This window comes from Epinephelus fuscoguttatus, linkage group LG20, assembly GCF_011397635.1.
Source record: "Epinephelus fuscoguttatus linkage group LG20, E.fuscoguttatus.final_Chr_v1".
Classification (NCBI taxonomy): Eukaryota; Metazoa; Chordata; class Actinopteri; order Perciformes; family Serranidae; genus Epinephelus; species Epinephelus fuscoguttatus.
In genome coordinates this window covers 11,015,527-11,029,395 of record NC_064771.1, presented here as the reverse complement: position 1 = coordinate 11,029,395, position 13,869 = coordinate 11,015,527, and the positions used below count along the sequence as shown (strand labels likewise).

At 42.5% G+C, this 13,869-nt stretch overlaps 1 protein-coding gene across 1 annotated transcript in view; it reads left to right on the top strand.

Moving 5' to 3' along the window:
• The first annotated feature begins 3,886 nt into the window (after window positions 1-3,886).
• pemt (phosphatidylethanolamine N-methyltransferase) overlaps window positions 3,887-13,869 on the top strand; it is a 100,696-nt gene continuing 90,713 nt past the window's right edge. Inside the window, exons 1-2 of the mRNA XM_049563492.1 lie at window positions 3,887-4,003; window positions 10,283-10,390. Coding sequence (XP_049419449.1) covers window positions 3,902-4,003; window positions 10,283-10,390 — 210 coding nt within the window. The 5' untranslated portion in view covers window positions 3,887-3,901. The remainder of the gene's footprint in view (window positions 4,004-10,282; window positions 10,391-13,869) is intronic.

Sequence of the window (13,869 nt, the reverse complement as noted above, 5' to 3'; positions counted from 1 at the left end):
CTGTAAATGTTGTGTTCATTACAATTAATGTACTCCTTTGAATTAAAGCTGTATATTAATTCTTTAAGGAAAAGGACAATCAATTCAACCACTGAACCACTGAAGAGAACAATAGCCATGTTTCCATCAGCCAGTTAAGATGAGCGTCTAGAAGCGTCACATCGGAAAATTATGAGGGAAACGCCAAAATTCGAATTAAAATCCCCTGATTCGCACAAACTAAAATACGCTTGCTTTAGCCTGGTTTTGGTTGATTCGAAAAAATGTTGATGTGCAAAACGGGGGATGGAAACAATAATGTTCGAATTAGGTCTGACGTAGTGCACCTCTCTCCATGGTGATATCCACACTCCGGGTTGGGAAGGTGGTAATGCATTTACAAGCTAGTTGCCAACCGCCAGAAAACATAGAAGAAGAATGCAAGACTTGTTTTGTTTCCGGTTCTGCGGAAAACTCGCGAGTTCGTAGTTTTCACCAAAGTCCGTACATTTAATGGAAACACACAGGATTCGTATTTCTTTTAATGCGCATTTCCCAGTGATTCAAATCACTTTTGGATGGAAACATAGCTAGTGACAGATACAGAAACAGTATACAGTATCCACATAACACATTAAAACAGGACTGTTGTGGAACTCAAAATGTTAACTGCACTGGCCTATGCACATCAGATAATTAGTAATATGTAAAATAAGAATGCAAGGTACCTATCAGTATGTGATTCCTTAACTCTCATAGTGGCATAGATTTTAACTTGCTTATATATTTACACAGCATAATCAAATTCCTGAGTCAGTTGCGGCCTTTGGTGTGCTATCCCAAGACTGTCAGGGGCCCCATCTGGACACCCCTATGAAAAATTTCTTAGGTGTGCCACTGTTGTTTCCATCATGCATGGCAGGAACTTAAGTAGATGAAGGAGCAAGAATGGCTTGAAAACAGAGGAGAGAGTCTCAATTACAGCCATAATCTCCGCCCGCTGGCTGGATGTCATGCTCGTTTAATTTTACATGATGGAGCTCTCGCCTCCAACAGCTTGCAAGATGATGAACGGACAGTGCACTCGGTCAGGGAGCTGCGAGGATTTACAAGCTCCCTCTATGTCTCCCTCCACATGGGGTGTCTTCTACTTAACGGATCGACTCCAAACAATGAGCAGGAGGCTGGAGGAGGAGAGGGGAAGAAAGGAGAGGGGAAGAAAGGAGAGGGGAAGAAGAGTAAAAAGAAAGAAAAGATGAAACAAAAGATGGGAAAACAAGATAGTGAAGGAGTAGAGGTAAAAACGAATTGTAGGAGATTAGAAGATTAAAGGATAGATATCACATCGAAGAGAGGAGGACTTGAGCAGAAATGGGAATAAAGAAAACAGGTGAACAGCAGGGGATGAGAGTGGGAGAAGAAAAGAGAAGGATGGTAATGAGGTGGTGAAAGGAAATGAACAGAACAATGTGAACCCTCAAAAGAAAAAAGAATACGGCAGGAGGAGGAAATGCAACAAAATGACAAAAAAGGAAGAGCAATGGAGTGAAGGAAGGATGAGGTGGAGAGGAAAGACAAGTGGGCGACAGAAGGAAAGGAGTATAAAATAAGACAAGAAACAGGGAAAAGAGGGAGAAGAAGCGGAGGGAAAAGGACAGATGAGACAAGAAAAGAAAAAATGAGGCAAAAGAAAAGAAAGCAATGAGAATAGATGTAGAGATGGCAGAGAAATCAGGTGTTTTTATTTCATTTCTTTTTTCAAAACAAACAAACTAGATAGACTACTTAACAAATTAAGGGAACCCCTAAATCACACATCAGATCTTGATGAACAGATTATTCCATGTTGAAAATCTTTATTGATGTACACTGTATAATTTGTTAGGAACAAAATGACGTAACAGCGATCAATGGAAACCAAAATCATCAACCCATCACACCAAAACTCAAAGTAAAAAAAATTAAATCAAAGGCTGATCCAACTTGCGTGACTTTTACCACTGTAACTCATAATGTGACTCAGTAGCGTCTATGGTCCCCGCATCCCTGTACTGCACTCCCAACAACGTCTGGGCATGCTTCCGATGAGTCGGTGGATGGTGTCCTGGGGGATCTTCTCCCAGACCTGGGCATCAGTGAGCTCCTGGACAGTCTGTGGTGGTACTTGGCAGCATTGGATGCACTGATACATAGTGTCCCATAAGTGCCAAGTTGGATTTAGGTCAGGGGAACGAGAGAGCCAGTCAATGACATCAATGCCTTCGTCATCTAGGAACTGCCTACACACTCTGGACATATGAGGCCGGGCACTGTCCTGCACCAGGAGGAACCCAGAGCCCACTGCATCAGAGTAACGTCTGACATCGCTCTGAGGATTTCATCCCAGGAACTAATAGCAGTCAGGGTACTGTCCGCTATGACATGTAGGTCTGTGCGACCCTTCAAGGATATGCCTCCCCACACCATCACTGACCCACCACCAAATCAGTCATGCTGGATGATGTTACAGGCAGCAGAACGTTCACCATGGCATCTCCAGACTCCTTCACACCTGTCACATGTGCTCAGTGTGAACCTGCTCTAATCTGTTAAAACAATGGGTGCCAGAGGCGGACCTGCCAATTCTTGCGTTCTCTGGTGAATGCTGATTGAGCTGCACGGTGCTGGGCTGTGAGCACAGGTCCCACTAGAGGACGTCGGGCCCTCATGCCACCCTCATGAAGTCTTTCTCTGACAGTTTGGTCAGAAACATACATAGTAGCCTGCTAGAGGTCATTCTGTAGGGCTCTAGCAGTGCTCCTCCTGTTCCTCCTCACACACAGGAGCAGATACCAGTTCTGCTGCTGAGTTGATGCCCTTCTATGGCCCTGCTCAGCTCTCCTTGTGTAACAACCAGCCTCCTGGTATCTCCTCCATACTCTGGAGACTGCGCTGGGAGACACGGCAAACCTTGTGACCGCACGAATGGATGTGCCATCCTGAAGGAGCTGGACTACCTGTGCAACCTCATGCTACCAGTGACAAGGACACTAGCAGAACACAAAACTAGGCTAGAATCAGTCAGGAGGGCGACAGTAATTGTCTGTGGCCAACACATGCATTTCGGGGGTTGTCTTGCTTTTGCCTCTCCATTGCACCTGTTGTCTAGTTCATTTGCACCAAAGCAGATGAAACGGATTAACGATCACTTGTGCCTCCTAAATGGACAGATTGATATCCTTGAAGTTTAACTTCATGTTATACTTTGATGATTAAGTGTTCCCTTAATTTTTTGGGCAGCGTATATTGAATTAAACGTAATGAAAATAAGCTGTGTGCGTTTTACAGCTTATCACTGATAAAAATTCATGTTTATTGCAGTGATGACAAACAACAGTTAACAGTGAGACAGTGAGAATCCTGTGATTTAGTGGTTGTATTAGCCTTTAATTTACAATTATTTACACCACGTAACAGACTGAGCCTTTAGTTTTGATTTTATGCCAATTAATTTGATGATTTAAGAGATGTCTCGTGTATAATGCTGGGAGCTTTCTCCTCATCAGCCAGCAGATGTCACTGTGGAGCAACAGGGTATTAAATCACTACAAAGAAGAAAACTGATAGGAAATACATCCATGGTTATCACGTGTAGCAGCAGGTCCAAAAGGTAAATAATAAAGTTGATATCTGGCTGAGAATACGTGCTGCGCTTGTGTTGGATACCAATCAACTGCTTCTATCCACAAGTGAACTTTGAACTACATTTCCCAGGATGCTTTGAGCAGGGTGAGAGGTTATCAGGACTTGTGTAGTTCTCCACAGCAACTGCACCCTCCTTTGACAGGAAAACAAGAACCTTGCACTGCATATTGAGCAATATTTGTCATCTTTCACACACATATATGAGTGCTGGCAGTGAGCCAGTGTTCACGCGGTGTGTATGAGCGACACGGCGGCTGCTCGGGACGATAATCCGGCTGGAAACAATCACCCTGTGCTGCTGGACTGCTGCGGAGGACTCAACAACATCGACTACTCGGAGGTAAACATTAAAACTGTTGAAAACGAAGCTGCTCTGCATGTCTAACTCTCACATGAATCCGTGTGACCGCTCACACAGACAGCGTCAGAAGGTCCCGGTTTGACGACTGAAACAGACTGCTTCATTGTTTTGATCGTGACAGCCGGAAAGCAGGCCTTTTTCAAAATAAAAGCACGATGTTCTGCAAACCTCGCTTCACAATGTGTTAACACTATCAATACAATGAAATTTCAACAAAAGACTTTATAAAAGTGAAGTTTGCATCAGAATAAGTTTTGAAAATGTATTTTTACAACACAAATAATAACACAAAAAATATTTTAAAACTCTTATTTTGCTTTTAGTACCATTTTTATTACATACATACACTCACCGGCCACTTTATTAGGTACACCTGTTCAACTGGTCGTTAATGCAAATAGCTAATCAGCCAATCACGTGGCAGCAACTCAATACATTTAGGCATGTAGACATGGTCAAGACAACCTGGTGAAGTTCAACCTGAGCATCAGAATGGGGAAGAAGGGTGATTTAAGTGACTTTGGATGTGGCATGGTTGTTGGTGCCAGATGGGCTGGTCTGAGTATTTCATTGGTCTACTAAGATTTTCACACACGACCATCTCTAGGGTTTACAGAGGATGGTCCGAACAAGACAAAATATCCAGTGAGCGGCAGTTCTCTGGGTGAAAATGCCTTGTTGATACTAGAGGTCAGAGGAGAATGGCCAGACTGGTTCAAGACGATAGAAAGGCAACAGTAACTCATATAACCACTTGTTACAACCAAGGTTTGCAGAAGACCATCTCTGAACAGACAACATGTCGAACCTTGAATAAGATGGGCTACAGCAGCACAGGACCACACCAGGTGCCACTCCTGTCAGATAAGGAAACTGAGGCTACAATGCACACAGGCTCACCAAAATCAGACATTAGTGGATCGGAAAAACGTTCCCTGGTCTGATGAGTCTTGATTTCTGCTGAGACATTCAGATGGTAGGGTCAGAATTTGGAGTAAACAACATGAAAGCATGGATCCATCCTGCCTTGTATCAACGGTTAAGGCTGGTGGTGGTGGTGTAATGGTGTGGGGGATATTTTCTTGGCACGCTTTGGGCCCCTTAGTACCAACTGAGCATGGTTTAAACACCACAGCCTACCAGAGTATTGTTGCTGACCGTGTCCATCCCTTTATGACCACAGTGTACCCATCTTCTGATGGCTACTTCCAGCACCTTAGACTGGTTTCTTGAACATTACAATGAGATCACTGTACTCCAATGGCCTCCACAGTCACCAGATCTCAATCCAATAGAGCACCTTTGGAACAGTGGAATGGTCATGGATCTGTAGCAACTGTGTAATGCTTTCATGTCAATATGGACTAAAATCTCTGAGGAATGTTTCCAGCACCTTGTTGAATCTATGCCATGAAGAATTAAGGCAGTTCTGAAGGCAAAAGGGGTCCAACCTGGTACTGGCAAGGTGTACCTAATAAAGTGGGCGGTGGCCAGTGATTTTAAGTAGGTAAACAAACAAATAAAAACATTACCATGTGTGCTACATATTTTTGAAACAACTTTTGAGCATATTTTTTAACTTCTTATTTATTTAAAGGGGTTCTACATAGAGTTGGGCGGTATCCAAATTTTGTTACCATTAAACCTTCCCAACATTTTCCCGGGCTATAGGGTATTACCGTGACTAATTAAAAATCACTTTAAAGGGCTCAGAGGGAGTCGCCAAAATGTCGGCTTGCGCCTATACTGTTCAGAAACAGAATAGCAAACATTACATAGGCCTAAGAATACTGAAAAATAACAACAAAACACGTATAACATTCACAACTTTTATTAATAAATATTTATAAAAGTGCAAATGCAGCAGACAACCAAACAGAATGGAATAACAACAAATTGTCTGTGGGCTACAGTCCACTTCCAGTACAGTAATCGACACAAATCATTAAATTAAAACACAGTCCTATAACATCCAATATTTATAGGCTTATCAAATAATAAAACCCCGAGCAACTTGGTGCAATATCTTTTAAAAATATGGGGGAAAAGCTAAGGAAAAGCTATATTTATAAATATCATAATTTTATATTTCAAATCATGTTACAGAATTATTTTAATTTTTATGCACTTTTTCCAGGTTATTTGTTTGTTTTTTAACTTTTTTTTCTGCAATTTTTTTCTCTAATTTTCTTGTTTTTAATTTTTTAATTTTTCTCATTTCTTGCTAACTCTTTGGGTCATTTTGTCTTCAGTTGCTCATTGCCTTCTTCCCATGGTTTTGAAAGAAACCAAGCCAATTTGCTCAAGTTTCAAAGGGTTAATATGAAATAAAAACAAAGTATAATGATAACTCTAGCAGCATCATATGCTTCAAAACTATTCAAGGTTTTTCGCCAGACAAACCAGCATGTTTACTTTTTCCAGCTGGAGCAGGGCACGTAGTGGATTGACAACTTTGGCCGCGGTGCTGAATACGCGCTCTGATGGAGAGCTCGTGGCACAAACGCACAGGTACTTTCAGGCAGCCCTTGACATCAGAGGAAAATGCTTGGCTCCATCACATTTCCACCTGAGCAGGAGGTCTGCGTCTCCCTGAATAACAGGCTCACGACAACAGGCCGTTATCTCTGCTCCTGCTCGCTCCTGTATGGTGCTGACCGGACCTGCCGCCGCATCGGCTTTTCTTTGAAGGAGACTGCCCACAGTCATCTGTTTTTTCCGGTGGTTCGGGTTGCGCTTCTCCCTCCTCCATTCTGATGGACACTGAACCTGCTGCTGCTGCTTGCAGAAGTTGTGAAGTTGTGGGGGTTTTTTTTGGGACCAACTCGCTTGATGTGCGGCTTGCCATCTTTTCTTCTCTTTCTCGCGTCCGAGCTGTCACGTGACATCCAAAAACTTTATCAAATGTCCAGAGTTAAGGGCAGTTATAAGAAAAACATTATAGACTACTATTAGTTTTAAATTATAATAGTATTAAATTGAAAACTCAACCACACATACATAGGTGCTGGACAAGCCCTCATTATTTAGGCATTAAATAAATTATATTTATTATTATATCAGGCCCCTATAGGCCTATATGCGCGGCAGATTTTTTTTTAAATGACGGTAATGAAACTGATACTGTTGCTATTTTTAGATACCGCGATACAAAGTGTATAGCTGCGTTCTGAATTACATACTTTTTACTTTTAGTAGGTACTGCAGCTGCCCTGACAAAGTAAGTACTGTTGCATGCATTATGCACACAATTGGGACATACTACTTTGTCACAACACTGTGCTCTGAACTTTAACCCTCTTGCTCATAGATCCCTTACCTTGGAGATAAAATGTGGTTCGCCAAGCCCACCAGAGACAAGGGTCGACCCAAACAGCTCTGCTGTTTTTACTTTGCAATGTATGTAGTTCAACTTTAAAGTAAGAACTACATACGTTGTAGATTCTAACATAATATATTCGCACCAGTAAAATTACACCTGCATTTCTCTGATATTGATTATTTCATAGTTATGTTTTTTTGTTGTTATGTGTTGTATTTATGATTGTTTTTGTGGCTATTGTCAGCTGTCAGTGAGCTGTCATTTGTCTGTGACTCAGTCGATATGAGGCATCTTCCGCTGTGCAGAGGATTGTGGATCAGAATAGTCAGAAAGGCTTGCTGGCTTCCATCCATCCATCCATCCATCCATTCATCCATCCATTTTCATCCGCTTATCTGGGGCCGGATCTCGGGAGCAACAGGCCCAGCGAAGCACCTCAGATGTCCCTCTCCCCAGCAACACTTCCCAGCTCTTCCTGGGGGACCTCAACGTGTTCCCAGGCCAGATGAACACATGTCTGAGCTCTTTACCCTATCTCTAAGGCTGAGCCCAGCCTCCCCACGGAGGAAACTCGGCTGCTTGTGTCCACAACCTCATTCTTTCAGTCACTACCTAGAGCTCATGACCATAGGTGAGGGTTGGGACATAGATGGACCAGTAAATTGAAAGCTTTGCCTTCCGACTCAGCTCCCTCTTCATGGTCCCCTGCAAATTCCGCATCACTGCAGACACCATACCAAACCGCCGATCCATCTCATGCTCCATTCTACCCTCACTCATGAACAGGACCACAAGACTCCTTCGCTTGAGACAGTTACTCTCTCCCAACCTGGAGGGGGCAAGCCTACATTCTCCAGCAGAGAACCATGGCCTCAGACTTGGAGGTGCTCACTCTCACTCCATCCGCTTCCCACTCGGCTGAAAACTGTCCCAGTGCCTGATGGAGGTCTTAGTGTGATGAAGCCAACAGAACCCAATCATCTGCATGCTTGCTTGCATACCGCAAAATGCAACCAGATGTATCCTGTATTTTTGGCATACTTCAGTTAACGTACCATATACTAGGACATACTAATTATTTTTTATTTTCTGCCATACTAAACAGTATGGTAGTATGGGTATTGGAACCCATAGTATTAGTTGTCTGGACACGGTTCTCAGCATGGAGTTACCTGAGCTGGTGGCTCAGCTAACAGTGTTAACTCCATTAACAGCGCTGAACAACAGCAACTGTGCTGACAAAGCTAACGGTGTTACTGCTTCTGCGCTGCCGCTGCTGACCAGATGTCATGGTGGGGGTAGGAGCTAGCCACTAGGATACACACATACACTGACATGCACACATGGACGGACTGGAATATTCCACTATATCTTTACATAGCAAATAGTGGTTTGCTGCTATAATAATGTTCTGACTGTCACATAAAGAACCTTTAAACAACAAGCCTGGTGGAGTCATGATTTTGACAATAACAAAAAGTACCGACAGCCACCTCTCTTGGCCTGCAGCAGTTCACTTTGAATTGTCTTTGTTTCACTCGATTACTTGCAAGCTATACACTCAAGATCAGAGCACTCATTAAATTTAACAGGGTAACCCTGACCTGTTGCCTGTGTCAGCCTGTATCTTTGGAAATCGATGAGAAAGAGATCTAAACTCAGTAGCCTATCCCTCCACAGAGAACAACAGAAGCAGCTTGAGTTGGGCCTGTTATTGGCACACACTATCACAGAATACCTCTGTTTGTGATTTGAAGTCAATAAGCCAGTAACTATTGCATCGATCCAGCAGAAATGTCTGATAATACCATCACTGTACAGTGCAGTATGATCCCTACTACTTAGATAGCTGTTGTAGATGTTGAGTGAAAGTCATACACACTGAGTGAAGGTATTGTATGTGGGAGGTAATGAATATTGGACAACGTTGAGTGCAAGGCTCTTATATTTTCCTCAAAGAAGAGTGCAGTTGCAATGGAGAACCACATGTTTCCTAATAACTCACTGTTCTGGAAAATGTACTTCATTATATTACATTTATCTAGCTGATGCTTTTAGCCAACGCGACCTACAGTAAGTGCATTCAGCCAACTACGTCATAGTTCACTTTTATTTTATAGAGGCAATTGACTGAAATCTCACTCACCAGACTTGGCGCCTACATTGCCACTGTATTTGGACCTTTATACTTGAGGCTGTGTTGTCCTTTTGGCCTCAACACTATGATGTAAAACAACCAAAGCAAACTGGGATATTTGGCCTAAAACACGTTCTTTGTTGTGCTTCATCTCTGGCGTCAGTAGGCATAAATTGAAAACCACACACAGCACTTCAGTGTTACAGAGATGGAATATTGGTCTATGCTGCTGCACCTCAAATAAGTCATCAGAATTTATTTTTACCCCATGCTTAACTCTTAAAAGGCCCTGTGTCCGCTGTTGTCTGTTTGCCCTCTTTATTCACAATGAAAATATTATATACTGTGATTGAGACAGCACTATACAGTAATATGCAGTAATGCAAATGTTATTTCAGACCAAAACTAACAGACAGTATGTAGCACATGTCTGTTAAGGTTGAAAAGGAACTAAAAATGATGGGGAAAAAAACCTCTTAAGGGTCAAGAAGATGCGGATGTATCTGCTGAAGCTCTCCGTCCTTCAACATTTAACTAAAATGTATCTGCAAAAGACATAGGAAGTAACATGGAAATGAGAAGTCAAAAGAGATTGCATAGCTTTGGCAGATTTTGGAAAATTCTGTGAAAATTTGTACCAAATTTGGATGGAAATTTGACCTCTGGCAATTTCTAACACCTTTTTATAAGTAGCAAGTGAGGACAGTATCATAGGCCACACTTTTCTCTCTTAATTCCTCTCTTAATGAAATTATGTTTTCACGTATTTGTGTGATTTTCACATGGCTGTTTCTTTCAGATGGACGTGACGCTGATGGAGGGACTCCTACGACACATCAACTTTCATGACTCCAGCTTTTGTATTGCTGTGATCGCCATCATATTCAACCCTTTATTCTGGAATGTGGTAAGAGATACTTCAGATATTGTAGCTGCTGTTCCTAATCGCCTTGTGTAACCTCTTGTATATGTAATGTTGAGTAGCCATTATCAAAGCCTATTTACCTGAAATCCTGGGTGCAGAGCTGATCTTCTTCCAGGCACTCGGCCAGCCCTGCACTAAAATACTTAACTTCCCCAAAATGATCACCTATTTATGGATAAAGAGAGAGATATCTGTTGACTGTGATTGGTTGGTCCTTGTCACATGACATGCCGTGCGCAGCCATTGCGCCCTGAAAAGAGGTGCTAGGGAATGCGTCGCTTGGAAGTTTGAGCGCCCCTGCTGGGTGTCTACCTTGGATTTGAGGCTGCAAAAAACACGGCATGTGTACGGTCCCTAAAAGTTTCAGTTTTCCAGAAACCATACTCTTGATTGGATTTTGTTTGGATACCAGCAAATTCTCTATAGCATCATTGTATTGAATTGATAGGCAGCGAAGGAGGCTTAGACATCAGGGGCCGGTTGCACCAACTGGTCTTTACTACGCCTGGTCAGAACTCCTAAGACGGTCTTTGTTAAGACCAGTCTTAAGGAGTGGACTTACGCCGGTTGCACCAACAGGGCTTACGCCTGGTCTTAGCTACGCTGGTTTTAGCTGTGCACGTCCATGTGAATGCCCCCCGGAATGCCCCTCGCGGCCTGCCTAGAGGAGCGCGATGACGTTAAATGATGCGCCGCTGAATCACCCTGTGTGCTTGACAGATGACAATTGACAGTTGACAGCCCCTCTCATCTGTGTTGACAGTTTATTTACAGTTTAAGATTTGAAGAAAACATGAAGGATCAACGGGAAACTTTACAGACACTGAAATTAGAAAATTAATCAAGCTGTACAGCGAGCACAGAGATGTATCACAAATAAGAAAAAACAGTTGGTATGGGCAGAGATAACGGGGCACATCAATAGGCTACGTGTTCAGACTCTGGCTGCCTTCATACAGAGGCTGACATGAGGAAGAAGTGGAAAGATCTTTTCAGCAAGGCAAAAAAATACATCTCCTCCAAAAAAATTCATCCAACTGGCAGGGGTCCTCCCCGAAAACCTCAATTTACAGTGACATCATTGTTGACGTATTTGGGGAGGATTCCCCTCCCTGGTGGGAAGGCGGGTGGTAGTGCTGCGTTGCAGCCCAACACAAACTGTAAATCGGGTGACAGCTCTCTCAATAAGTTCAAACAGATCTCTCCTACCGAATTGAAACCTCTCAATCAGCTCCTCGTCATTATATAGGCTATGTCCAATTGCTTCTGTCCCTAATTACCCTCTCCCGTCTAAATGCCCGCTCGTATACAGACGAGAATAAAGTTGCGCTCTCTGCGCTCTAGAGCGCATGAGCACAGCTTGATAATGACCTTACACCTGCTCTTGACTAGGTGTAAGATTTACGCCCGGTCATAGTGAGAAGAAGTCTTAAGACCAGTTGGTGCAACCGGCCCCAGGGACCAGGGCCCAGATCTGAGTACACTTTGGCCCAAAGTCCAGTTTGTTTAATTAGTGGGATGACTAGGTCCCTTTCTGTGCCCAAATTCACTTGAAAAGGTGGTGTAGGGTGTGGTCATATCAGGTGTCAAAAACCAACTGTACCACAACACAGAAGTGGACTGCTTTTTAACATGAGTAGCAGTTGGCAAGTAGAGTTCTAAAGGCATTTCACATGCTGCTGGTCTCTTCTGAAATCTGCATATATGCACTGAACTGCATGGCCATTGGAAATAAAGTGGCACACAATGGCACACAAAGGGTCGTTCTTGACATTGTCTCTAGAATACAAACAATAGTAGGCCTAACATCAAGGATTGACTCTATAGTATGGGTTTGGGATTTTGCCATTGCCGTGCTTTTTCTAAACTGTAACGACAACATTAACAAATGGTACGTATATGTTGGCACAAGTATACTCTGGTGCAGAACAACATTACTAGTATTAAAGTGGAGCAGTTATGAAATTTGGTTCATTTTAAGATTTTCTTTGACAGCCACAATTAATAGGGAAACTCCTGCTGTTGTTCGTGGTTGCAAGTAACCCGCAGGCATTAAGCAATACAAGCTGAATGTGTGAATCACTGTTTATGTTCATCAACACAAGAACTGTTACTGTGCTTTTGGCTTGGCTAAGTGATCGCAAATGATTTATTGGTGGGAAGCCGGTGAGGGATCTTGTCTTTACTGCTTTAATACTAACTCGTAATTAGGGATGTAACGATACCAGAAACTCACTATACGATATTATTACGATAAAGAGTCCACGATACGATATATATCACGATATCTATACGGGGGAAAAAAGAGAAAATTTATTGTTAAAAATAGCTATTTTATTCAAAAATAGTGCAGTACACTGTACAGCATGTTATTTTTAACTTGGAAGCGTATCATAAACAAATCAACACACAGTTGAACATGTGCTTTCATTTCCCCCCTATTACTGCTAGGCAGGCAGACATTAAAGTGCCATAACAAAGTCATGTCAATTGAAATTATAGTATCAGAATATGAAAATGGAAACATTCAGTATTTTTTAACCTACTCTGAACAAAAGTAGTGTAGTACTATTACTAGAAAGTCATCTGAATGACATCAAATTATGAGGATAGAGTAGTCTTAATATTCATCAAATATACAGAACTTAGAACAATCAGACCCTGCAACAACAACACAATTAACAAAAATTAGAAATAATGTAAACTCAATAACACACAATTGCTCACTCACAGATACACAGAGAGACAGAGAGAGAGAGGTGGGTAAAGATGTGTGTAAAAGAAAACCAAAATAAATAAAGCCCAGCCATTTCCCTGGAAGTCATAGAAAAACTCAAAGACACACATTCACTCAGTTTGTTCACGCCAGGTTGACAATCTTGACATCAAGGAGACCCTAACACTTTCTCAGAACAGGAGATGAGGAGAGGAAAGCTCTGGTCCTGCGCTTTCATGTGATATGCATGGCGTTTCTGTGCGACCCTGTATTCGCGAGTAATCCATCCAAAAGTAATGTGTGTGCAAAGCCATATGAAAGCTTTGTTATACATTTTTTAGTGTAACTTTATCATTTTTTTTTGCTGTGAAAACATTGGACTACCGACAAGTGCTTGGTCTTGTCGGAAAGCCACGATTCCGCTATTTCACGTGATATGTGTGGCTTCTTGCTATGACGAATGGTCGCAGAGAGGCTGAGAGGCTGGGCTGCATGAATCTGCTCTCACTTGGGTGCGCAGTTGCATGCAAAGGATTATGGGGAATGTAGTCACACAGTCATATTACCGGCTCTGTAGGAGAACGCAGTTCTATAACTACCGTGGCATTCCCACGACGGTATCGAGAATTTATTTTATCGCGACACTGTGAAATTCGACATATCGTTACATGCCTACTCGTAATGGTTGGTTGGGGATCCTGGTGGATAGGGGAAGTCTGAATTTTGACTTAAGTTACGTCCTCCT